The sequence below is a fragment of the Trachurus japonicus genome, chromosome 18, assembly GCF_045865225.1.
Source record: "Trachurus japonicus isolate A0001 chromosome 18, Traja_1.0".
In the NCBI taxonomy this organism is placed as follows: Eukaryota; Metazoa; Chordata; class Actinopteri; order Carangiformes; family Carangidae; genus Trachurus; species Trachurus japonicus.
In genome coordinates this window covers 25,172,658-25,200,056 of record NC_140924.1, presented here as the reverse complement: position 1 = coordinate 25,200,056, position 27,399 = coordinate 25,172,658, and the positions used below count along the sequence as shown (strand labels likewise).

The following is a 27,399-nucleotide window of genomic DNA, read 5'->3' as shown; positions in this document are numbered from 1 at the left end:
CAGAAGCACTCGTTTCTATCAATTCCTTCAGGAGGGAAAATATCCGCAAAGTAAAAAAGAAAAGACTCACAAATACACATACAGACGGCCTCGTGAGTGAGGTCTTGTTGAGTTCATTTTGGAGCAAGGTTTCAATCTAATTATACCTCAAAGGGCTGCAAGTATCCTAATCATTACTGACATGGTGACTCTTGAGTGACGACCTTCATCCGGTGATGTACAGTGTTGTTGTCGCCTACGATGACACTCAGAGTATCTTCCAGCCTGGAAGAAACCGACATTCCTCGACTGAAACAAAGCTCACTTATAAATATTTGACCTCCAAATGAGTCCACCGATTGATCGCCGGCGTCTCATATCATCGCTACTATAATGAAGCTGATCGATCACCCACCCAGCGGTGGTAGGAGGAAGTTGATAAATGAAAAGTTCACGGCAGCTTCACTAGCGTTTTTTCTAAGGGTTTGGTGTTTAAAGCTAATGTTTTCTGAAAGCTGCTCCCGACAATCAGAAATTCCATTTTCTAAAAAAAATCCATTTGAAAGCCTCCAGAGAGAGCACATGTGCATATTGAAGAGACAGGAGTAAACAAAGGAGAGGGATGTGAATAGACAGCTACAATCTGGCAGATGGAATCAGAGGGCGGGGTTGAACCAGCTCTGACTCCCAGTACTGAAGTGGCCCAGACCGGTGCCAGCAGCCAAGTCTGTCACTATATCATTTTACATTTTAAATCTATACTATATAATATTAATATCAATAAAGCCATAATAGGGATGGCTTTATTGATATTTTTTCTTTCATATCTTATTCTAAGGGGTTATTATTATGTTCCAGTGTTTTTAACCATGTGCAAAACTGATTTGTAAAATCCTGATGATGAGGAGGAAACTATAAGATAAATGTTTTTTCAGTTTGCTATGGCTTTTGTTTGACTGGCATGGGCATGTTTTATAAAATCTCAAATATGTACAATATATACCCCCCATTTGACCCCATAACCATATAAAAGACAAATATATCCATGCATTTAATATTACAATTTTTCACCAGTTGGCAACCAGTTTGTCATTTGGGTGAGCGATGACATGAATTCCATACATTGGTACAAAAATTAAGGAAATTATTATACTGTAGGCCTATATGTGTAAATGTATTTCTTTTTCTCTTTTTATTATGTTTTCCATGGTTCATATGTTCATTAACATAACAATACATTCTCATCCATTCATCTGTAAATTACAACTGAACCACACAGCAATACTGTATATTTGTGATTCCATAAACAATACAGATATGAATGACTGGTCCTCCCTCAATACTATAAAAGATGAAATCTATAAAACACAAAATTAAGAACTAAACTCCCTAGAACTGGAATGCTAGCCTACTAAAAACACCTGTACAAAAGGGTTAAAAAGGGGAAAAAAGAGGGGAAAGGGACTTTTTTCCACCTCGTCTCTCCACAATTGAGCCCTACTGATGTTCTCTTTCCCTCTTCTATCCCTCTGACGTCGTCTCTCAGCATGCGTGTGCATCTCCCCTGACGGGAGTAGCAGTGATTGGCTGAATATATCACGTGATCATCTCCATTGAGGCTGTCATATAGTAATAATTCTCAATAATTGACAGGTCATAGTCATCGTCTGGGTCCAGTACAGACGTATCCACCTCTAACCTCTGCCGTACAGTCTGTACAGTCAGTCCAACTGTTGTGAGCCAACAAATGTGACTCACCATGACTACTCCTCATGTCAGTGCAGCTGTGATAGACCTCTGTCTGTCCTTTAGTTTTCTTCTTTCAACAGTACTCGAGGTTTGTGGGGATGTTTTTACTTCTTGGCAGCAGCTGCCTTGTTTTTGTTATTTTTGTTTTTTTCTGGACAACATGTTGTTGGCCGTGAAGCAGAGAAGAAACCCTCACTAGGAGGATCATTCTGAGTTTCAGCCAGGTCGTCCTCTGGACTCATCAACAAAAAACAGCTGATGAGGACTTTGATCTGCTGGTAGTACGTCTGAAGGAGAGCTCTGAGCTGTCTGTGAGAATAACAGAGTAGGATATGTGAGTCGGGAACATTTTTGCAGCGCAGTCCGATTTTCTTTAATTGCTGGATCTCTCTGCCCTTCACTCTCAGCTGTGAGGAAACCGGCTTCTCTGGTTACTTTCGAAATCTGGCTCGCCCCGTCTCGAAGATATTTAAAGACAGCAACGGGGAAGGAGGGAAAAAAAACAGAAAACTCAAATTGAAAAAGAACAAAAAGAAGTTCAGGCATATTATGCCCATTCAGCTGGCATGAATCATTTATACATTTTGACACCGTGGGGTTGGGCTAAGGTGATGAATGTATTTTCACGCGTGAAGCTGCCAAAATGTTCTGTTGAAACTCCCCCCTGTGAATATTTTGCGAGGGCAAACACGCCGCCCCTCTAGCTGGAGTGCTGCCTTGGATCACTTTGAAGAAATGCAGACATGAATCCACCCCAGGAGGTGGTTAGATCACCCCGACAACAGCCTCAGCCAGACTGCTTTTTTGTTTTTTCTCCTCCTCCTCCTCCTCTTCTTCTTCCTGCTGCCTGGAGCAGCAGAGCAACCAAACAAAGTTGGGTGGGGTGAGAAGTCTGGGTACGTGAGAGACGATGGGATGGTAGAATCATGTCAGAAATAGCAGTAAAGCAGCATCAGAGCCGTGTCCTCCGTCACCCAGACAACCTGAGGTCCACCCTGTATGTTGGCAAGGACCCACTCCGCTAAAGAGACTTGGTACCACACATAAAGATCTGAATATCTGGCTATGAAAATGAAAGCTGTGATCCACTTCCATATGACAAAACTATAATATTTCAAAGCAGGTTTTGACTGTGTAGTTAAATCACACTGGAAATGTAACAAGTACAACTCCAGTATAACTGGAGTGTACATGCCAAGAAATGATTTTTGAGAGTGTTGCTGTTGGAACCAATTTCCAAAGTAAATGGAGGAGCTGCTCACGGCCAGAACAAACTAAAACAGATGTAGATGTTGGTGAGAAATCTCCCTCAACACGTCCAAAAGCAAAAAAAAACTCTTTTTTGTTTTTCTTATTCCACAATTTATTAGACTGAGCTCGTCCAAATTTGCCATTTGATCGATGTGCAGTTCACAAATCTTGAATTACATTTCTTGTATATTGGCATACTATGAAAATGAGTATGTAGCAGACTGAATCTTTATAGAGACGGCAGTGTTTTTCCACATCCTGCTTCTGTAGCTTTTGTCTAAATCTCATTATTCTCCTCCAGGAATATTGATTTAAAGGTCAGCAGAGATAAAGATGGCACCCTGCTAATCTCCACCAACACCTGACATGGTTTCAGAGGGGTTAGCATCACTAATGCCAGGCTCTGTGCTGGATTTCTTTGCTCGTGCTTGTTAGTGCCACATGTAGTTTCTTATAGAGCCTGTTTTCTCCACAACTTCACTTGCGGACATTTCTGAAAAGGACTGAGATAGTCTGAGCTCAGGCAGTTGAGTCACACACACACACACACACACACACACACACACAAAAAGAAGCCATCTGCCCTCACAGCACAGTCTTAATGAAGCTGGACCTGGACGCTGAGCAGCTGCAGGCAGCATCATTGCGTACCTCTGACGTTTCTGATGAAGGGAGAGTCCTTACATGTCAAGAATATGCAGCATGCCTTCATACAACGGGGTGTCGTTTTACTCTTTCGCATCCATCACCTGAACACCGAATGGTAGCGTTGTAATTCTTTTCTTTTTTTTTTGAAAACAAAGAAAGGATGAAAAAATAGACAGAGAATAGTGAGAATATGTGAACAGAATGATTGACAAAGTTGACATAGGCCATACTTTAGTGCGGAATCTGTCATTCCTTGATGGCAGATTTGTCTGCAGCCATTCCTGTGTAATGGTCTTCTTGCTCGCAGCCAAGAGCACTTCATAAAGAGGGTTGTCCTGGTCCATAAGTCCAACTGGGATTTTGTAATTCTTTTCTATTGAAAGAGAGACACTCACTTTACACATTTTCCACTGGTGTGTCCAACAGGAGACTCCTGCCCCGTCACAGGATGGGCCAAAGTCCTATAGCAGACCTGAGGGCCTTCACACGATGTGTCAAAGAGAGTTCATTTACATCAAGATGTTGATCTGTTGCCTTGTATGATCACCATTATCGGAAAATTAGCCGTAAATGCAATAAATACTGCGTAGATTACCATTTACGTATTTTAGTCAAGCTAAAACCAAGACATGGGATCATATCCCCAAGAGCTCAAAGAACACCACTACAGAATGAATATTCTGAAAGCCCGGGTTGGATGTCAGTTACTTGATTGTGCATCACAGGGCTGAGGTTTAACAAACATTAAAACTAAGGAGACCAGATGGGAGAAATACAGAAGAAAATGCCACAGACTCTGAACAGTTAACACTAGAGCCGCAACAATTAATCAATAAATTGAACAATAATAGATTATTAAATTAATCGCCAACTATTTTGATAATTGAATAGTCGGTTTGGATAGTTTTTTTAAGAAAAAGAGTCAACATTCTCTGATTTCAGCTCCTTCAAGGTCAAGGTCAAGGTCATGAAATACAATGGTACATTTCAAAAGACAATTTCAGCAATGACACATACATTCACACCAAAACAACTTTGTCTCACACAGGTCCGAAAGCCTGGGAGAAAAAAAGGGGTTTTGAGAGAGGGTTTAAAAATCTCCAGAGTCTCTGACCGGTTATGCAGCGGTAAACTGTTTCATGCTCAGTCACCTCTAGTTTTTAGCCTGCTTTTAGGCACATCCTGATTTATTTCATTTGCAGACCTCAGAGCTCTGATTGGTCTGTAAACAAGTACAGGATCTTAAAATCAATTCTGAACTTCTTAAATATGAATATTTCTGGTTTCTTTGTTCCTTTATGACAATAAACTGAGTCTCTCTTTGGTTTGTGGACAAAACAAGACATTAGAGGACGTCATCTTGTGGTTTGGGAAACACTGATTGACATTTTTCAAAAATTTTTAACATTTTATTGACAAACAACTAATCGATTAATCCAGTGTTTTTCAACCTTGGGGTCCCGACGGGTCGCCTGGAATTCAAATGGGGTCGCCTGAAATGTCGAGTAATTGATAAAAAAGATAAAATATTATTTTAATGAATTAATATTCTTTTTAAAATTCTGATTAAAAACACCACACACAATCATAAACAACTGTATTGTATACCTTCAAGTTCTCAAATATAAATCGAGTTCAAATACAGTGCAGCATATAAAAATATCTGAGCTGACGTATGACTGATGGCTGCAATCACATGATTGTGGGGAAATTTGTGATGTCAAAATGGGGTCACAAACCAGAAAAGGTTGGGAAGCACTGGATTAATCGTTTGCATAATTGACAGATGAATGGATAATGAATATAATGGTTAGCTGCAGCCTTAGTTAACCCCCCCCCCTCCGTCTCTCTGCAGGACCCCACCAACGGCTACTACAACGTGCGAGCCTCCACCCACGACGAGGGCCGGCCCGCCTCCCGCTCCACCATGCACTACTCCGACTACCGCTCCCCCACGGGGACGCCGGGCGGCGCCGCGTCCATCAGCAGCAGCGCCGGCGGCTCAGGGGCCACGGCCAGCGGCGGGGCCCCGGGCCCCCCCAGCGCCCTGACCTCCCCCGGTCGCCCCCAGGCCTGCTACGACCCCAGACCCCCGTCCAGACTGTCCCACATCAGCTACGCCCAGTTCAACACCTTCACCCGCGGGGGCCAGAGCCAGCAGCCGCCCCCCGCCAACCCGCCGCCCCCCGCCGCCGCCGACTTCCCGGGGGACTGCAGCCTCCTGGACTCCACCTCCCAGCTGGCCTACGACAACTACGGATACCCCTCGCACTACCAGACCTACCGCATGGGGTTCGCCCCGTCCAGCCTGGCCCCGCTGGAGGCCGGCCCGTCCTACGAGATGTACGGCGTGGGATCCGGGGTGGGGGCCCCCGGGGTGGCGGTGGGTCCCGGGGGCCCGCCTCCCTCGGGGTCGGAGACTGGACTGGGGAAGTACGGCAGCTCCACTCGCTTCTCCTACACCTCGCAACACTCTGACTACTCCCACAGCCGACACACACAGAGGATGCAGACTCACGTGTGAGACGGAGACGCAGAGCCACCTCACAGTGTTAGCTGAGCATGAGGAAGCATCTTATAAATAGCGTCACATCTAAAAGAAGAAAAAACACACACACACAATCACAGATATACACGCACACATTAACACACCCTACTGAACGCATACACACAACTGCAGAACAACGACAAGAAAAAAAACAAAAAACATCACACAAACACACACACACCCATGCACAGAGTCAGAAGACCATGCCCATGAGACAGGGAGGGTATGAGAGAAGAAGTAGAGACGAGTAGTGGAGGAGAAATGAAGTTTCAGTGAGACAGGGAAGGGAAATTCCACACAATTTTGAATTCCCTCACTCCCGACGTGTTTGTACATCCGAGCTCTGAAAGAGCGGACGGCGCAAGTCACAATCAAGACTGGGAAAGCAGAAGAGCAAGAACCAGAGAGAAGAGGACAGATCACAGATCTGTGGAGCCCACAGCCTTTGCTTTGAACTGACTTTGTAAATGATGAGGGTTGGAACGTCTTAAGGCAAACTGACTGACTGTCAAATATGGTACACGCTGATAGGGAAAAAAAAAAGAGAAAACCTCAACCAGTGGAAGTCATTTCTGGCCGCCATTTTTAATTTTAATTTTTTTTTAAACTGGTTATCTTATTCAATGATCATAGAGCACATACTATATATAGTATCCCAGAATGCCCTTCTGTACAGTGGTACATGGCATCATGCCTGTTAGGCAGCGTGGGGGGGTGGGGGGTGTTGGGTGCTGGGGGTCGGGGTTGGGAGGGGTTGTCATCATTTTGCACTGCATCTACAGTATTCGTGCTTGGACGTCCCTTATCTATATCTGTGTAATGTCTTCTTTTTATTTGCACACCAGACTAGAGCTTTGTATTCTATTTTTTAACATTACAGAATTATTTTTGTCAATGTAAAACATTTAAATGTGTACGTATGGACCAAAATCGTTTGAACGTGAGCGCACATGACTCGGGAGAATTTTTTTTTTTTTCCTGAGCGGAAATCCACTGAGGGGGGGTGGGAGAGAGGAGTCGTGCCAACAGCGGAGTCTGAGGATCAGGACTGACTTCACATCAGAAGGGTACACCGGTGTACGAGAGAAACCTAGTGCCAAGTGTTCATGTTGTTCTTCACCTTTAGACCATGTATATGCAGTAGAAGCTCCTTCTTTTGGCAACTGTTGCTTTACAAACCAGGCTTGAGTCATTCCCAGACATTTTTCGTAAGGCTGGAGCTCCCCTTTTTTTCTCTCCGAGCTCTTATAACTTCCAAGCCTGGTGCAGACAGAAGAGAAAACACACAGATGTTGGGTTTAGAACTGAGTGGCCTTACAGGGGAACATGTCATACATTTCCATTTTGAATCATTCCTCATCGTCTGTCTGCCAAAAAAAAAAACGGCCAGAGGAGAATGTGTACGGAGAGGTTTAATGAAGGCTTGTCCACAATATTGACATGTAGTAGTGTATGACTGTGTGCGAGTGTGTGAGTATGAGTGTGAGAACTGAGAGAAAGAGAGAGAGAGAGAGATCAAGAGGGAGTGTGTGGGCGTTGGCGCGCACATCGATTTGTACAGTGTGTTTGTATAGATGTGTGAATGACTGCGTGCGTATGGAAAGGATACTGTAAACACGCAGCGCCCGACTCGAGTGTGCGCGCGAAATTGTATGCATGTCAGTGTGTATACACAGTGTGCAAGTGTGTGTGTGTGTGTGTGTGAGTGTGCATGTATGTGTCCAAGTGTGCGGGTGTGTGTTTCAGTATATGTCCATATCATTTCTCTCACAATCCTTACAGTACTTTTATACCTCTGGTAGGACTGTATCCTGTATTATTGTGTCTTTGAATTTAGAAAAATCCCAATGTTTATCTTGTACTGTTCTTCGTAGCAGAGAAAACTGTTCAAAAGATGTACAACGAACGTTAAACTCTCATTTTTTAATTTCATTATCTTCAATATTTTTTAAAAATGGTATGTAATTATTTTTCCACAGTATTACATAAATAAAAGCACTGTTTTTTATAAAATGCTGAGTTTGTCATTTTTAAGCAGATGGGTGTCAGTGTCAGTGTGTAGTTGGTTGAATATCAATTTAAAATGTTATTTTTCCTCATACACAGCAGAATAGAGTTTATCAAAATATATTATTTTAGAAATAGTCATAAATTGTTTGTTCATGACAAATTCATATGAACTACAAATATACAGTGTTATAAATCCAGGTCAGTTCAATTCATTATGAAATAGAGGAGATTTATTTTGAAATTAAAATAATGATATTTTCGTATGTTGTTTGCTATATTATTAACCTCCAGAAATTACACAGAGGCCTGTACTTTATACATCTAACATTTTTGCATTTATAATTTACATACTTGAAACATTTATAAAACTACAACGCCCATCATGCACAGTCTTTCTGATTTGGGATACGTCATGGCGACAGATGGCCGATAGGTGGCGGACACACATCTTACACAACCCTAAAATAACTAAAGAAGAAACTCCTCTCTACTACGTCATTGGCCAGAGGTTGCCTGTCAGCCAAGATGGCGGCCATGATGTTGAGGTCGCTTACTAAACTAGGACGTCCTTCAACAAAATTAATATTAACCAACAACTTGCTGAGCCCCGGCTGCACGGTGCTGCAAAACAGGTACAGTAACAAAATGACGAAACACGACGCTTCGTGTGACCGTTGTGTTGTTATCCGTCTGTGCTGTTAGCTCCAATACAGACATGCACACCGAGACGCTAATGTTAGCATATTGCTACATAAGCCGGTTTTGCATGCTATAACAACACAAGCCGTCTGCTACTATTTGTCCTATCTGAATGAAAAACGTCTGTATGAGGTACTGACATACATATAACATGTACGCCATCTTTAATAGTTGACAGGTTAGCTTTCCTGCTGCCTAGCTGTTAGCTGACACTGCTAGTTGTCTCATTATCCAACGTGTGTCACTGTTTACCGTAACGTTACAGTCTGTGCATCTTCTGTGCCCAGCTCTCATTAACAGAACTGACTACCTCCCGGTAAAGAGGCTGTAAATATAATTGTGTTATAGCTGACCCATGTGGAGGAGTAGACACTGTGTGTCTGAGGCCATGCTAGCTAACATCAACATCTTTAACATAGACAGTTCAAGAGGAAAGACAGAATATCAGGTTTCATGGAGGTTTATGAAAGGGGTTTTCACCTTTTATGTGCAGGACAGTCAATGAGACTTGATCATGTAACTTTGTTATTGATGGCACTGTAGTATCAGTAGCCCCATTTGTTATATTAGGGTGACCTAATTGTGTTGCATCCAGATTAGGCTGGCAGGCACAGTGTAACCCCATCATCACCTGTTCAGAATGTATTTATTTTATTTAAACTATATTCATCTAGATAAAATGTTTGAGAACAAATCATCATTTATAAAAAATGACCTGGCTAAGAGGCTCCAGCAAAAATCAACATTATTCAATAATTATTCAACAACAATACAATGCAACAAACAAACTAGCCATGTCAAGGGACAATCATGCAACTTGCATGTAAGAGAGAATGTGTGTATGCAGTGCAGGTGGGAGTGCATATGTGTATGTAAGATTAGCAAGAGCAACAGTCAACAATGATCTGACTGATTTTACACTTGAATATGGTAAAAGATGACAGTGATGTAAGTTTAAGGGTGTTTTGGAGGTGTTTTTTTTCTCTCCCTTTATCTTCACGTTTCTCTCTCCTTTCTCTCTTCTTTATACATATGTATCTGAGCAAAATAGCTCTGTCTCTTCTCTTTCTCTTCCATCTGGCATGTATCTTTCTTGCTTATACTCTTTCTCTTCCTCCAGCTCCAATTGTTCCAGTTCATCCCCATTATTTCCAACACATCGATGCACACACACAGATCAACACATACGCATGATCACAGACACGCACATACAAATACATAGCCACTTGCATATGCACAGACTACCTTCCACCACAACATCAATTCATATCTATATACTGTATACAACACTGTTTGCACCAACATAGCACTTGTCTTTGTTTATTTGTCTTGTCTAACCCCTGAATAAGTAGTTGCTTTAGTTTTTTCTTTTTTTCTTTTTTTGTCTTTGTATGTTTTTTGTTGTTTCCACTTGTCTTGTATTGGCAACCCTTAAGGGTGTTCAGTTGACTGCAGCTGCAAAACAAAAGGAGTTGTGGCCGAGGATGGATGAAGTCTTGGAGATGAGGAGTTTGATGTAGTAACTAGTTCTATGGGTGAGGTTTGGAAGAGATGATAGATGGAGCTGTCTTGCCAAGGACTGACTTGTAGACAGAAATCAACCACTGATGGAGGGAGGGTTGGCCTTGGTACCGATTATGCAGACAGTCTGATTGTTGATGTATTTCTGCCTCTCTGCTGTGATCGGCATCGACTCGGAGCTCAGACTGATCTCGTGTGTTCGTGTGTCTCACAGGCAGAAACAATGGCAGCCAGATGTGGAGTGGACGGAGCAGTTTGCCGGGGCAGTGATGTATCCCACCGCCCTTAACGAGAAATGGACCCCACCCCCATGGAACGGTACCAGCACCCTTTAACTCTAGTTTTTGTTTGTTTTTATAAGCTGTTTTTTTGATTTAAAAGTGAAAATGTAAAACTCTGCCTTGAATGATAGCTTTATTTACACCCAGGACTAATTCTGTTGATATTCCTGGTGTTGTCTGTCCTCCATCGCTTATTAAGACGGATACACATTAAATTTCTGACCTAATATGTGACAAAACCATTCATATCATACACTGCATTGAATCCTTTTCAATGACAACACACTTCAGGATCTGACATGTGGTGTGTCATAGAAAAGTCAAACCTGAAGCAGCACAGCCTTACATATAGTGAAACACTGAATTTTCCTCATCATCTTCTCTATAATTTACTTCCTCCAGACAAGGACCCTCCTGCAGAGAAGGATGTGTCCAACCTGACCATCAACTTTGGTCCCCAGCACCCTGCGGCTCACGGCGTGCTGCGTCTCGTGTTGGAGCTGAGCGGAGAGTCGGTCAAGAAGTGTGACCCGCACATCGGCCTGCTGCACCGCGGCACAGAGAAGCTCATCGAATACAAAACCTACCTGCAGGTACTGAAGCACTCACCGTACCCTCTAATATCGATTCTCTGGACCATATTTGTTTGTCATATTTAAATGAGCTTATTTAAAGGCAGTGAAATCAGGAACAACAGAAACATTTCCTCATTTTAACCAAGATAGGAAACAGCAGTTTTGCTGAATGCCCTCGAATACACTCGTTGTTTCTAAAGCAGCAGAATCTGGTGGAGAATGAAAAATGCATGAGTTTAAAAACTAGATAGCACATAAGCAATCATCATCATGTATCATGTATAAATGGCTGTAGATAGACAGTTTATCACATGACGTGTGTTATTTAACCTACCTGGAAGTCTCCAGGCCCGTATGCCTCACTTCCCCCTCTCCGTCTGCTGCAGGCTCTGCCCTACTTTGACCGTCTGGACTATGTTTCCATGATGTGTAACGAGCAGGCCTACTCTCTGGCTGTGGAGAGGCTCCTCAACATCCAAGCTCCGCCCCGCGCTGAGTGGATCAGAGGTACAGGCTAAAAATGAGCTCAGCCTGTGCTGATTCTGGAGAGGTGTACCACCTGAAATCACATTACATAAGGCCAAAAATGTCTTACAGGGTTCCTACACAAGTATGAAATTTGATTTTATACATTTCCAGGGCTGGAAAAGTATTGAAAATGGAAATTATTGTATGGAAATATATTTATTTTAATACTTATCTGGGTTTGGTCTTATCTGAAGTTACTGTATGTGGGTTAATTATTTTGTACAGTATGTGCTATTGTACCTAGCTACAATCTCCTGGAAATAATTTGGTTACGTAATTCAGAATAATGAAAACAAATGATTTATTTACATGATACACATCTATTTACTCAACTGTAACAAATTATTTGATTTTCTTTTACAGAGATGTCTGGAAATTAGGGTCTGGGAAAATACATACAATTTCCAAATTCCATACTATGGAATTTGGAAATGTAAAATGTGTAGGAACCAAATATATCATGGAAGGCTTTTTACTATTACATTTAATGTCATTGTGCAAAATCTATTCAGTTGTTCACTTGATTTATTGATTGGTCCATATTTCACAAATTGTGAGAAAGAAGATAAGAGATTTTTATTTTTATTTTCTCTTGTTACAATCAGTCCATAGTAAAACAGATCCACTTTACCTCATAGAAAGAGAAACAGCAAATATTCATTTGTGGTGAATTCTTGTCACTTCTTATTATATAAAATATTTGTAGTTGATCAGAAAATAATGACTAGACTAATAGATCATGTAATTGTTAATGAGTGCATGTGTTGTGTGTTGCTGTGCAGTGCTGTTTGGAGAGTTGACTCGCATCCTGAACCACATCATGGCCATCACCACACACGCCCTGGACATCGGCGCCATGACGCCGTTCTTCTGGATGTTCGAGGAGAGAGAGAAGGTGTGGAGCCACGCTGCCTAACTCTTTATCACACAGTTTACCCCGAGAGTCGCTCTGTTCTGTTCTGTTCTGTTGGCTAGGTTAGAAATGTTCTGTTCGGTCTGGAATGTTGAAATCCTCTGCTCTGAGCTTAAAGCCTCTGTGCTTCCACAGCTGTGCACCACAGCAGCATCCACACAACACCCAGCATCACACGGGTAACCGGAAAGATAAAAAATAACAACAACAGTCAAGTTACTAAATGATGCAACATCATAGATGTAAACTGAAAATTTGTGACCCAAAAATCTGTATCCGTTGACTGCTCTTTAATTTCACCTGAGCAGTTTTCACTTTCATTGTCAGGGGGATCTCTGCTACTGATTGATAGAGCAAACTATGCAGCACACCTGACACCTGTGATAGAGCAGTGATGATCAACTGGCGGCCTGCGGGCTGAATCCGGCCCACTGAACTTTCCAATCCGGCCTGGGACTCAATTCCGAAATTGTGAGGATCAAAAAGAAAATATCTTGTGGTCCTCGTTATTAAAGGTGCACAGAAAAGAAAATTGAATTTAAGCCCACTCTGGGTCATAAAATTAGTGTAACTCATCTATCAGACGATGTAGGCCAAACTTTGTGCAAAATTCTATGTTTGAGTAAATCCGGATTATACGTCAGCCTGCACACGATTCATCAGCCACTGATATTGGATCCGTAATCCGTCATTCAAACGTCTGAGACACACACACACGGAGCTCGGGCTCGCCCCAAGCTTTGAATATCCCGCCCGCTCGATAACGACCAATCAAATTCATTTTCCTAACTCGGGTAAACTCGTGTTGCAGCTCGTGACAACTCGGTGCGACAAACAGGACAAACGGCCATTTCTGTACACCTTTAAAAGCAATAGATTGAAATAACTTTATCAGAAATGGGTCATCATGAGTGGCTTGAGATTTCACAACAAATTTGCAGAACAGGCGTTGCTGCGTATTTGCGTTTCCTCTGAAGAAGTTGATTATTTTCATTGTTTTGTCCATTACGCTGCGTTGAAGCCAGTGATGGACATGGCACCCACAGATATCACTCCAGGTGTTTGACTGTGATACAGGTGGTAGGAGCCTGACTGACAAAGGCTAAAGATGCCTTCAAATATCAAGACAATAAATATCAAAAACTAAATGATTAGGCTTAAATGTGAAAATTTAATTTAATTTAATTTGAATGTCCAGCCCCCAAATATAGTATAGCTGGTGACCCCTGAGGTAAAGCATAGTATGATCTCATACCAGTGTAAGATGCATTTTAAATGACTTTCCTTGTATCTCAGCTAAAGCTTCTGATCACACTATCACTAAAATGCCTGAAACTGCAAATACTGTACATCAGGTTGTTTTTTTTCAATAGAATGTGAACAGTCCAAAGTGGAAGTGTCAGGTTTTACTAACACTAACAGATTCAGCCAAAAGACGAGTTTCCGTCAGGTGTTACAAAGGCTGCCTAAAATGAAACAAATCAAAAGATTGTGAGGGAAAAAAAAAGAATTCATCTAAGAACAATAATCAGTAGGCTACAGATAATACAAATGGGTTAGAATGTGAACAACAATTAATCATAACATTGTTAAAATTGACTTACTACGGAAAAAAAGATGACAACACTATAGATGACAAAGCAAGACAACCTTACAACAGACAGACAATATGAGCATGAGCATACAAACTGTATTACAAAGCAGCAGTTTGGGTTTCATCACTCATCTTAAAGATGCTTTTGATGTATTTAGCAACACAACCTGCACCAATCACTAAGTGGATGGTGTTAACAGTGGATTGTTTGTCTTGTTTCCTCTCAGATGTTTGAGTTCTACGAGCGCGTGTCTGGAGCCAGAATGCACGCAGCATACGTCAGACCTGGTGGTGTCCATCAGGTAGGAAACATCCCTGAATAAAGTGACTCTTTTTCTGTCTGTATTCACATTCTGATGTGGTTACGTAATGACAACAACAACCAGCACAATAAGCTGTTTTGGGGAACTTGTTGCAACAGCTGCAAAGAGAAAAAATGATACGAGACAAATGTTTTTAAAAAAAAGTTGTTCAGCAGTTACACATCATTAAATGTGCAGTTAGAGTTCCTCATCATACTATGATCAAATGGCATCATCCATCAAGCGTTGATGGTCTTGACTGTGTTGCAGGATATGCCCCTGGGCCTGATGGACGACATCTACGAGTGGTGCAAGAACTTCTCCATCAGAATAGATGAAGTGGAAGAGGTGAGTCACTCGCTGTGCTGCTCGTCGTTTTCTTCATCCTTCCACCAGCTCAGGACAAGATGAAGCATGAAGAGAATCGGCTGAAGATCAAACCAGTAAACGTTCACGTCTCCCTCTGTGCAGATGTTGACCTTCAACCGCATCTGGAAGAATCGTACAGTGGACATCGGGGTGGTCACCGCCGAGGAAGCCCTCAACTACGGCTTCAGTGGAGTGATGCTGCGAGGCTCTGGCATCAAATGGGACCTGAGGAAGTCCCAGCCGTATGACAAGTATGACCAGGTGGAGTTTGACGTCCCCATTGGAAGCAAAGGAGACTGCTACGACAGGTACGGGCCTGATACTGGCTGTCGTTTACTCTTTCGTTTTTCTTCCATTTTATTTCTGAACACCTGACTTGTTTCTTAATTGCAAAGTTTGATAGGGAGTTCTAGGTTGTAAGGAATTTTAGTTATTCCCAAAAGCACGATAACTCCATATCATGACATTTTAAACTAAATTAAGGGATTAATTGAAAAAAGAAACCTTGATGTCTTTGTTAAAGTTTCTACAGTTATTAAAAACCACAAATATTCAGACTCATAAAATGAATGTGGAAAGAGAAACACAAGCCCAATGGTCACAGTATGTATGAAAGTTTGTCAGCAACACAAGTGGTGACTTTTTAATTGTCTGTGTGTAATAACCAGGAAACGGCTGCAGTATCATTATTCTCCTGCTCCCATACAGGAACCACTGATTTATATGTAACTACTTGACTTTAGGAAACCTTTGAGTATATGCGGATGCAAAACAAACGAGAACCTGTTTGAAAAGCCATGAAATATCAGAACGGCTCCATTTGAGACAAGAATACAATACATACAATACTGCAGTAACACATTTAAACAAAATACAGAACTTTTACTGTTCTACACAGGAAGCATCTTCATTTTTAACATCTTTTTTTAATAAAATGCAACTAAAATCTTGTTTTTAGTTAGAAATACAGAGACTCCGTAGCAGATTGAAGCCAGTTTAATGTGATAAACAGGTATTTTGGCATGGTATACTATGGTATGGTATGGTGCCCCTATGGATAAAACACATCTATCAGACAGGTGTTCTACATCCACATCATTGAAACACTGAGTCCAGCTCTGTGTCTATTAGAGGCGTTTTATGACGTTACTGGTCCACCGTGTGTTAATAAATCATTGTTTAGATGTGAGTGTGCTGCAGCTGCTTAAAGATTCTCACTCCTGCAGCGTTTGTCGTTCCACTGTCTGAACAATGAATAGAAGTGAGCTGTCAGCGAGGAGCACCACAATGATCAGAAGTGTTTCATTCAGAAGAAATGAAAAGAAATGAGCTGGTGTGTGTGAATGGATCTGCTCTGTGATCACATGACCACTTCCTCCACTGTGACCTTTCTACACCGAGTTAGGGCGAATCATGAGTTGTGGCTGATTCACTGATGTGCACTCTTATCTGCATCACTCAAGTAGCTCACGGCTGTTTGTGTGTGTGTGTGTGTGTGTGTGTGTGTGTGTGTGTGTGTGTGTGGTGCAGGTATCTGTGCAGAGTGGAGGAGATGAGACAGTCCCTTTACATCATGCACCAGGCGCTCAACAAGATGCCAGAGGGAGAGATTAAGGTGGATGATGCTAAAGTGGCTCCACCCAAGAGGTCTGAGATGAAGGTGAGTGGAGCTCCTGTCTGGAACATGTGGTGGTTTGAATAAAAGCTACAGGCCGATTCATCTCAGTGTTACACCTTGCCCCCCCCCTCCCCACTGCACTTCACCACTACTCTGTGTTCATTATATTTCTGAGGCGTCACTAATTTGTCTTCACGCTCCCCTCTTTACAGAATTAGGCCAGTCCTGCTGTAAAATCTACTTTGGCTCTGCAGCCTTCAGGGCAGGAGATCACCTCTAGTTCATCACATCTGTAGCCTCGTTCCCACTGCAGGAACTCAGGGGCCGGGGGCCGTTAGCGCGCGTCTCCATAGCTAGTAAATGAGTCCCTGCCTCGGGATAGGTACTCCGAGTGGCCCCGAAAAAATCCCAGGTGGGGCTTGAGGTTTCCTCTGTGCTGATTGGCTGTACTCAGAGACATGAGAAAGCCCCGAAATAAGCAGCATTTTTTTTAAACCCAGGATTATTACAAACTGTCTACACTGCCGGAAAAAACAGCAAGAGCAGAATCAGAATCAGAAAAACCTGTATTGTTTCCTGCAAAAAGCAGCGTAAATTCATCTTTGACGTGCTCACAGATGTGGATAGAATAAAAGAAACACAAGTTAAAAACACAGTTTTGACATAAAAACAACACAAATAAATACAGTAGTACATACAATACAGAATGAGGACATTAAAGGGACAATGAGGAGTTTTGGAAAAGCGAAGCGTTTTCACACTACATTTATGAGCCTCCGCGCACCGTGAAATTCTTTGACCGGCGCAAGACGGACTCATGTTTTCATTCATCAAGAATTAAAGTCAGAGGTTCAAAGAGGTTCACATACCGTCGTAGTTCCGACCATAAACGGCGATTCGGCTGCGTTATTCTCATGACTCGCCACAAAACCGAAAATGTAAGGAAATGCTGGTCGGCTCGACCAGCATTTCCACCACCACTAAAGCCCCCCTCCCGCGACCCTTTTTGGTCATTTTAAAACCAGCTCATTAGCAATGCACATTAGCAATGCACCTCTGGAGGGTGGGCGGAGACTGCGCTGCTCTGCACCTGCCCAGCCACCCCCTCACACGCTGACAGCTGGACATTGTACAATTACAGATTCAGCGTGTTTAGCGTAAAACTCCACACTGGGATTCGATCCCAGACTGGACTGTAGTCCTTGCTCATAGTGCAAGTTGCTCTACCAGGTGAGCTAGATCTGTTATACCTTGATAGCTACACCGAGCTGTCAAGCCTTTCACCTCTGAGCCAGATGCAGAGCGGGGCGGGAGCTTGTAGCACTAGTTCCCTCCCCTGGAGCTGTGACACGTCAGCTCCAGTCTCCCTGAAACTGCCAGTTTGCGTCTGCCATTGGTTCACAGCAATTTGAAGGCAGAAAAACTCAGAAATGCAATTTTGCACTTCCTTTTCTGCTGATATGTCCTCTAACACAAGAAAAATGCCACAGGAACATGTGAAAAGCACGAAAAACACGATTTTCATGGGAGGGGGTCTTAATAATAACAAAATAACGTTAGAGACAAAACGATATATTTATCGAAAATGGGCCCATTAACAAGTGGTAACGTAGATTCATCCACATTAATGTGAGACTTTTTTATAACCAAATAGAAACTCCTCGTTGTCCCTTTAAAATGATTTCATAGTGAGTTGTTGATGATGTTGATGGCAGATGAGATGAATGATTTTAAAAGAAAAGGTGCCGCACAATGTTTACACGACAATTGAAACTTTTTTTTTTTTTTCAAAAAAACACACACCACTAAAAGCAAATTATGATTTTAAGCTTGTCAATCAAAATCCGCCTCTAGAGTCCAGTATGACCTCTACAGGTCCCACTCTGCAGTGGAGACACAGTGGCCCAGTCAGAGAACGCTCCTGTAAAGTTCCTGCCTCCTAAATTTAACCAGAAACGCCCTCAGTAGAAACTGTCCTTCTTTCTACACGCTGACTCACAACTTCCTAAACGTAGTTATTACATCAGCCTTATCATTTTTTTTTCTCTGTCTTTGTCCTAGATGTCGATGGAGTCTCTTATCCACCACTTCAAACTGTACACAGAGGGCTACCAGGTTCCCCCAGGGGCCACATACACAGCTGTGGAGGCACCAAAGGTGAGACTTTTGTACAACACTGAAGACAAGTTGTGCAGTTGTGTGTAAAATGAACTTCCTGTTGTTTCCCTCTGGTTCATAAAATAACCTGTAGATGTTCTAACACAGTGGTTCTCAAACCTTTTCAACATCAAGGACTGCTAAACTGACACAAATTAGACCACGGACCCCCATTGGACAACATTTTGAAGCAGACACCAGAAATACACAAATATTTATTCTGATACTGAATAACGATACTTTTTTAGTGAATATACATTCAAATTAGGGCCAATAATGGTGTGAATATTTGGAAATATTGGAAAGTATTAAGATTTCCCCCCCAAAAAAGTGGTAAAATTTCTCAAAAAAAGTTTTTAAAAAATTCTAGAAAAAGTGGTAAAAATTCAAAAAAGAAAGAAAAGAATTTCTCCAGAAAAATAAATAAAGTTTAAAAAAAAACTTGAAAAAAGTGGTAAAATTTCAAGAAAAAGTTGCGGACCCCCTTTAACCCTCTTCAGGCCCACTTGGGGTCCCCGGACCCCACTTTGAGAACCACTGTTCTAACAGACTCCTCACAGTTCAGCTTCTTCTTTTAGCTCAGCAAACAAAAGAGTAGTGCACGCAGGCTTTTCTCAGTCTCAGTTAATTGGGAACCTTGTGTGGGCCTCTGGGGATTTGACATGATGTAATATGCTTACTGAGTGTATTTTTGTGTGTGTGTGTGTCGCTCGCAGGGAGAGTTTGGTGTTTATCTGGTCTCAGACGGCTCCAGCAGACCCTACCGCTGCAAGATCAAAGCTCCCGGATTCGCTCACTTGGTGCGCACTTAAAACAAAGACAAACTTAACAAGACACAGTGAAATATTAAACACACCGGGTATCAATTATTCAGTGCGTGTAACATCTCGTCCTTAAGGCTACTTTTACTTCATTAAGTACATTTTCTAACTACTATAGAACCATTTTTCAAAGCACACAGACCCTCTTCCTCCTCCCCTCCCTCCCCCCATGTCCCTCCTTCCTGCCCCCGTCTCCTAGCTCATGGCAACACCAACCACTGTTCAACACAGTCATTTGAATTTCTGTCTTTGAGGCTAAAAATGTCTTTTCAAGTTGCATAAACAAACTATTAGAGTAGTTAGTGCATTAACTGTAGGCTATAATCTCATGAATTATGAATATTCACTTAACCGAGTCTTAATGTGTTCTCTCCTCTCCAGGCTGGTCTGGATAAAATGGCCAAAGGACACATGTTGGCCGACGTGGTGGCCATTATCGGTAAGAATGATTATTACGCTCTCACTCTGAACACATAGGTCGAATGTAATTATGCAGAAATATGCCGTTTGTGTGCGTGTGGTGAGCCTCTTCCTCCTCTCCCCTCAGGTACACAGGACATCGTGTTTGGAGAGGTTGACCGTTAACGTGACGCTGCTAATGGGTTTGTTCCCTGAAGAGAATTTGTTCTCCCCTTCACACATCTGCTAGTCAGGTTCTCTTCCTGTTCACTATTCGCTGTAGTGACACTCTTGTCTGATAACTCTGCTTATAATCAGTGATGTACAATGTCCAAATAAACCTAATAAATATTTTATGACTGAAGACAAAAGTAGTGAGTTGATTTTATTTAGTCTTATATTTATGTTTAGATCTGAACTGCAAGTAGTTAAAAAAAAAGAAAAAAAAAAGAAGTATAAACATGAGAAAAGAGACAAAAGCCTCAGTGATATGTCCTTCCTCTGGTTTGGTGTTAAAAGGGGGAGTGGTCTGATGAGATCTGAGACAAGTGGACTTAGAGCTCAGACCACAACTTCCCCTCTTGGCTGTGTGAGGTATATGCAATACTCGAGTCTTCACCAGAACGCACAGAAAGAAAAAAAACCACCCACAGCAAAAGTCGTGTTTGCCGTTTTCGCTGAAAGGAGCCCAGTCTGTGTCGCCATGGCCGTGTGGGGCAGGAGCCCACTGCTGGTGGGGATCCCACTGTGGATGTGTTTCGGGAGAGCCGGTGAGTCGTCGGTTCGAGTGTATGTCTGATAAAACAAACTGAAAGTCGACAGAAGAAGCTGCGATGTTGAGTTGTATGTTAACAGGGTGTGAGGTGGGTGGTGTGATGTAACCTAATGATCTAGATTCTACATTGCCTTTTTTTTTCTTTTCTGAAACATAACCTAAAACCTGCTGCCTGATGTTGGCAGGAGGGTATGTACATGTCTGTCTGTCTGTCTGTCTGTCGTTACCACGGTGAGCTGCTGTGCTGCTCGGCCTCCTCCTCTGCAGGCAGCACAGACGAAGCCGCCACATTTACAGTTCCTGTGAAAAGAGAAGCTGACCCTGCTGCTTCTTGCCACTTGTGGCCACAGACACTGACGCTGGTGTGCATGGGCACTTTTTTTTTTCTTTAATTCTCACATACACCCTGCCACAGAGAAATTTAGGAAACGGAAACGGTCATGTTCTTCATCATTACTGCTGCCTCTGTCACTGGGTACTGGCTCTCTTGCTGTATGTGATCTCTGATTCTACTCTAAAATATACATCTGTGATATACAGCTATAGCAGGCATGGGATCTATTGGAGGTAAGAAGATCAAACTATTCAATTTATACAACTTTGTATACATTTCTTTACACAAGTCAGGATGTATATTTACCCAGTTAATACTGGCTGTAGGCCTTGTGCGGTAAAGTATGATGATTCAAACTACTGATGATTCAAATGTGCTACTTTTCCATTCCAGTACTTTTTTTTTTCTTCTGTCCACACCCCCAAAATTGATACAGGAGATAAGTAACAATTTGGGGGTTGTGGATAGAAAAAAAAGTACTTTTCAACATTAAATCAACCAAATGAGGAAGCAGTCGATCAAGAAAACGGCCAGGGGAATGAGAAATGGTAAAAGTGCGTGCGAAGTAGTGACCATAAAATCGAATCAAACGGGTTTATTCTGGCTATAACACACGTTTCACTTTTAATTCCAAACCACCACTGACCATGGCCTAGTTACTGCGCCTGTGGTCGACAGTCTCAGCCAAGTGGTGTATGTTTGTGTGTGTATGTGTGTATCTGGACTTGCGAGAAACAATCGCACTAATTTACAAAAAAAAAAAATCTTTAAATTAGTTGTGAGTTTGAAACGCACTACGGATCAGGTTGATTTATACGTACATACACTGAGATCAAGGAAGTCATATAATTATAATATCATGGTATCAAGGTTATTTTGAGCAGATGGCTCAGTGTTCTGCTTCCTCTTCACCTGCACTGTATGTGAGCTGCGGGAAACCAGAGATGGTGATGCAGATACATGTATCACACCAATGGTTGGTTCACATGAACAGCTAAAAGTGAAGTGTTCAAAACTCTTAGCACTTTAGACGACTGTGTCTCAGCTTATCTGAGACAAACCAGTCCATCAGTGAGCAGGTTTCTGTGACAAAGCCAAATTTATGTGGAATTTTACTGATGCACAATTTGATCAGTGGTTTTTCTGAGCACTGATTCATTCCCCTGCATTTATGATGTGGAGAAAAAAGTGGGAAGGAAGGAACATGACGGAGCATGATGTGGCAATGGGGATTTCTTCATAAGAGTTGTCATGGTAATTATCAAAATGTGGGGAAAACATTCAAATACATTGGAAGTCCATGTGTGCTGCACGCAATCAGAGGTTATTATGACAGGATTGAACATATGGAGTCTTAAGTGGGCCACACAAATTATTCTAAGTAGTTAAATTTAACAAAGTTAGGCTAGGCCGAACTAATTGGATGTATTCATAACATGCATTTAGATCTAATATTTTTTAAATAAAATACTACTGGAATTTATAATTTTTAATTTTCAAATTAAGTTGTAAAGAGGTTTTTAAACCACAGCTGCAGACACTTTAATTTTTCTCACCTACCTGGCTGTGTTTTCTTGAATGAAGTGTGGGAGATGTTATATAAGTGTGATGTGAAGCCTGGCAGGTTAACATAAGAGCAAATCAAACCAGGATCAAAGGAGCAGAATGATTAGATTATGTAGGATGATTGCTTTTTTTTTTTTTTTTAAATGCTGTTGGCCTGAAGACAAAAACAAAAAAGGACAATGGAGCAATATCCATGAATGTTCATGTAGCCTAAATTTCTCTGAACAGTTATAGAAATATAAATTAATTAATATAAATTACTTAACAAATTGGAGTCAATTACTTAAAGTGAATATAAATCCTCTGCAGCCAAAAAACATTTCTTAACAACAAAAAGTCAGATACAGTGCAGCCCAATGTAAATCATTATCCATCATGCATCAGTGCAGCTGAGGTCCTGGATCTAAACACTCAGGCTGCGTCTTCAGAAACGCCTCTAGAACTCTGTCAGATGTTCTGGGTGAAGACACACAACAACCATGTGTCTGTGAGCTTCTGTGGTGGGTTTGTGTCTCATTTCTGCAGCATTGGTTCTTCTTTGTACCAAAGGTTAAAGATGAAGTCGTCTGCAGTGGGGGTCTTTCAAAGCATGACGGCTCAAAGCTTGTGGCTTTCCAGTCAGTTGTGCAGGCGACATTTCTTTGAGTGGTTGATGATGATAACAAAATGATAACACAGCGCAAATTCACAGGAGATAGTTGGTGTTATCTCGACTTATACGCACAAACATTACATGAAACACAGCTCTTTACTTTTCCCAAATGAGGACAAAATCCAGCTGTCTTACTTTATAAACCTTTATGTCGTAGCATGGACCCTGAGAGTCCATCTCTTAGGGTCCCATCCATTTAACATTATATTATATTATATTATATTATATTATATTATATTACTGTGGTAATTTAAAATAATATAATATATAATTATGTCTCAATTTGGTAAAAAAAAGGGTTTGCCTACGCAGTATAAAAAATGTTGCTGCTGAGTCACAGTGTCTACAACATGGAAAATGCAACACCCCTGTTTTTGTATTGAGCATATTATTTAACATTACACCCGACATATTTCTTTCTTGCTGGTAACTGTGAACCAAGAGATTGATGTCTGCTGTGTAAAGTGATCTGTGATCATAAAAAAAAGTTGCCAAATGCAAAACATAGTAAAGTTTAGGTATACACTATGACAGTGCGTGGATGCTGCATCACAACCACCGTCATGTTGTCTCACCTGTTGGTAGTCCTGCTTCCTGCTTTCCTGAAGATAGAAATCATCATCAAAATGTGTCAGACATTCCTCATCAACAGGTGACACCATGGCCATTTCTATTTTGTTTATCCTCTTCATATCTATATCATATCAAGTTATTAATAAATAATTCTGGTATTCAGTAGCAGGTGTACATCAACTCTTCTTGCATGTTTCTGACCAGTCCATAATTAGTGTTTAAGACGGCACAGTTTGCTTCTCACAGTGATTTCGATGTAACAGCAGCTGTCTGTTTCACAATGTGAGATGGCGACAGCACCACTTCTCAATGCTGGGCTTCTGTAAATGACAGAGAAGTAGCTTCACCGTCACCGACGGACGTGATCGTCACATAACATGACACAATATCACGGGTGTCTGCTGGTCCACTATTACATGATGCGCTGATGCAACTGTTGGGCAAAGCTTGAGATGCCGGAGCCCTGATGTAAAGTTTTTTCAGCGCAGAGAGGATTGTTACACTTCATCCCTTTAGCGGTAGTTCTGTTATTACGCTTTCTCTCATACGTTGTTGTCCTGTGTTTCCTCAGTCGCTCTGGCAGAACCTCAGGTCTGCTACATCCTGGATGGAATCCTGTTTCTGTACGGCATCATCCTGACAGCTCTCTACTGCAGAATCAAGGTTTGCATGTTCTACATGGACGCACAACTAACCTGTTTATAATAATTATAGATATATGCAAGACAAAAGTCATTTTAAAAAGCCAATGAAGTAAAGTAGGGTATCATCTGCAAAATGAAGCCTTTAGAATACGTATATTACCTGACTGTACTGCCAGATAACGATTTTAAATGATCTTTCTTTTCTTTCTTTCTTTGCTGCATTTTCTGTTTCTGTTTGTAAATTGATATTAAATACATGTATAAAGCCAGAGTGTTGTATAATGAGAATGGAATATACACTTAATTTTAAAGTGAAGAAACAACATGAGCATTTTGTTTCCGATGCTTTCTAATGTTCTCTTGTATCAATGCTTTCATGGCCACTCAACCGACCTAATATAATATGAAAATCAAGAGACTCCCAAGTCCAAAATGAAGATGATCAATGAATACTCAGTAGTCATTGCTGCATTGCTTCATGCGTGCTCAGGTCAATAGGTCGGACCTCACCAGTTTAGTTTCAGTGACCATATTTTGCACAGTTTTGTTGCCATCGCGTAGGCACGATCTGTCTGGAGACTTTAACACCTCCTCTGTATAGCTCTGTAGCACTTCCCGCTATAGTAGGTGTCTACTGTGGCCACTTTTCCACACACACACACACACACGGTGTTGTCATCTAATTTGACCCTGTCTTTTCACAGATCTACAATGCTAAAGCGGCTGAAGCTGGGAAAGGAAAGCCGAAGCAGGTGAGAAAGGATTTATGCACACAGCATGGCATGATGTGGTCTAAAATACATCATTATAGTTATAGATGCATGAACAAAATCCTCCCATGATGCACAGCCACAATGAAAGTCAGGTGCTGGGTGGTCACAGGAACGTCTTGGGTTGAAAAAGTCAAAATAAACAAGCTGGTTTATTTTGACTTTATAGAATGAGAGGCATTAGAAAACATGGCAAATATTAGACATGTCATCACAGAGCAAACCAAAGCAAAGGGCCGGCGCTCCTCTCTGCAGACAGACCTGTTCTCACAGGTTGGGTCAAACCTCAGTGGGAAAAAAAACAATGCAGGCAACCAGAGGAGTCAAAATAAGCACAAGCCTGCAATGCACGCATTATTGTTTGGCTTTCTATCAGAGAGTGGCGAGGCAGGCTGCGCTGTGTAAAAAGAAAAAGAAGAAAAAGGTTTCATTTCCTGAAATGACCAAGAAGCAGTCAGACCCAGGTGTGACATCACAGAACAGAGAGAGAGAGAAAAAACTTCACCACAGGCTCTCTCTAGAAGCAGCCACACGTTCAGAATAAAGCTGACCTCATTATGGTTTATTAATATGTTGCCCATGTGTTCCCATAAAGCATACATGCATCAGCCAACCAGTAAAGTGCAGTTTGGGTCAGTCGTTTTATACTTGGGTGACATCAAATGGTCAATTCCAACAGTTTTACCACGTAATCTCAGTTTAGGCTTGAAGACTTTTTTCTTTAATTCTTCCTTGTTTGGACTGGGAAGGATAAAAGTGCATTGCACTATGGGAAATGGAGGAAGTAGTCTAATCAGAATGAGAAAGCACCAGGCTCTGCCGCCTCTTTCGTGTCTACAAAAGAGAAAATCCTGAAATTTGAGGGAAGTGAAACACTGGAACTTTCATTTCCAAAATTGGTGGACATTACAATAATAGAATTGAAAAAAAATATTGAATAAAAAATATGAGATCAGCTTTAATTTTATCGCTATTGGTCATGCTCTTTAAGCCTCACCATGTGAAGATAGGTTTTCTTTTCACTACAGGACCTTTAACCACTGAGCTTCAGTTTTAATGCTTTGGCTTTTTTCAGTCTATTATTATACTGAATACCAGCCACAAACTGCTCACAGCCCACACTGAGATACACACACACACACACACACACACACTGGTCTGGGGCTTTCTGGCGTGCATCACTTCTCTTATAGCTTGTTCTTATTCTTCCTCTTTACACTCTTCATACACAACTTCATACATGCATCTTGCCACAACAGAGAAAGAAAGGCACACTCACACCCACACATACGTACGTGCTGTGTTTACTATATCTAATCTTGTTCTCTCTGCCCCCGGCAGAATGTTGAAGAGGGCATCTATACGGTGAGTTTCCATCTACTATGTGAGAGGAAATCAGATGATTTTTTAAATATTCCACAAAAATTATGATTATTAAATGACTCTCGTCTCCTGTCTGTGTCTGTCTATCAGGGTCTGACCCCCCACGCCCAGGACACATATGAAACCATCGGCATGAAGAAGTGATCTGAGGGCTCAGAGTCCAAGAGAGCAATTTTTTATATACAGCAGATCCTCCTTATTTTGTTTCGATGTATTTAAATATTGCCTGTTATATTCTGCAAAGATAAGGAGAGAATGTGAGATTAAGTGTAGCAGTGTGCATTTCCCTTTTGCTCTGAATTTGTGGGAAGTTAAGAAAGAAAAAAGAAACAGGGAAGTTGAGACTGTGTCAGCATTTCTCAGAAATGCTTCTCCTCGGTGTATATTTAAAAAAACAAAAAAACAAACAACAACAAAAAAACTCGTATTTTTATTCTCATCTGCTCTTTTATATTTACATTTTGAAAACGTTTTTATTTCAATGTGAATGTGTATGGACAGGGAAGACAAATCAGGAATCCACTCTGCCTTTATTTGGTACCTTTAGGTTTGATTTCTTGTAGGAGGAACTTCCTGATTTGTGCTGTAAGAGACAAAACAGGAAGTTCATGTTCATTTTTTCCACAAAATAAGATGCATTCACAGGCTGCTGGTAACAAAAAAAAAAAAAAAGAAAAGAAAATCCAACACGTGTAGGTAAAGCCTTCCAGGAAGTGAGTTGTTTTTCCTCTACACCACAG

General features: G+C 41.5%; 3 protein-coding genes across 5 annotated transcripts in view; all 3 read left to right on the top strand.

Moving 5' to 3' along the window:
- kirrel1a (kirre like nephrin family adhesion molecule 1a) overlaps window positions 1–8,188 on the top strand; it is a 36,990-nt gene extending 28,802 nt beyond the window's left edge. For both annotated transcript variants that reach the window (XM_085806411.1, XM_085806410.1), the window contains exon 15: window positions 5,483–8,188. In XM_085806411.1, coding sequence (XP_085662537.1) covers window positions 5,483–6,151 — 669 coding nt within the window. In that variant the 3' untranslated portion in view covers window positions 6,152–8,188. The remainder of the gene's footprint in view (window positions 1–5,482) is intronic.
- A 494-nt stretch (window positions 8,189–8,682) lies between these two features.
- Window positions 8,683–20,334, top strand: ndufs2 (NADH:ubiquinone oxidoreductase core subunit S2). Its single transcript, XM_085760524.1, has 13 exons — window positions 8,683–8,817; window positions 10,620–10,723; window positions 11,089–11,279; window positions 11,648–11,768; window positions 12,572–12,684; window positions 14,524–14,598; window positions 14,869–14,946; window positions 15,070–15,275; window positions 16,498–16,627; window positions 18,647–18,742; window positions 19,459–19,542; window positions 19,945–20,002; window positions 20,111–20,334. The coding sequence occupies exons 1-13, from the start codon at window positions 8,711–8,713 to the stop codon at window positions 20,146–20,148; spliced, it is 1,401 nt and encodes a 466-aa protein (XP_085616650.1). The 5' UTR covers window positions 8,683–8,710; the 3' UTR covers window positions 20,149–20,334.
- Window positions 20,335–20,521: 187 nt separating this feature from the next.
- fcer1g (Fc epsilon receptor IgFc epsilon receptor Ig) lies at window positions 20,522–27,030 on the top strand. 2 transcript variants are annotated; one of them, XM_085760525.1, is made up of 5 exons: window positions 20,522–20,732; window positions 24,434–24,525; window positions 25,211–25,258; window positions 26,618–26,641; window positions 26,750–27,030. In XM_085760525.1, exons 1-5 carry the CDS (start codon window positions 20,561–20,563, stop codon window positions 26,801–26,803), a joined length of 390 nt encoding a protein of 129 aa, XP_085616651.1. In that variant the 5' UTR covers window positions 20,522–20,560; the 3' UTR covers window positions 26,804–27,030. The 2 variants fall into 2 exon arrangements, with proteins under 2 accessions (XP_085616651.1, XP_085616653.1); XM_085760527.1 differs by lacking the exon at window positions 20,522–20,732 and adding an exon at window positions 21,136–21,304 and having other exon boundaries at window positions 26,750–26,994.
- The last annotated feature ends 369 nt before the right edge of the window (window positions 27,031–27,399 follow it).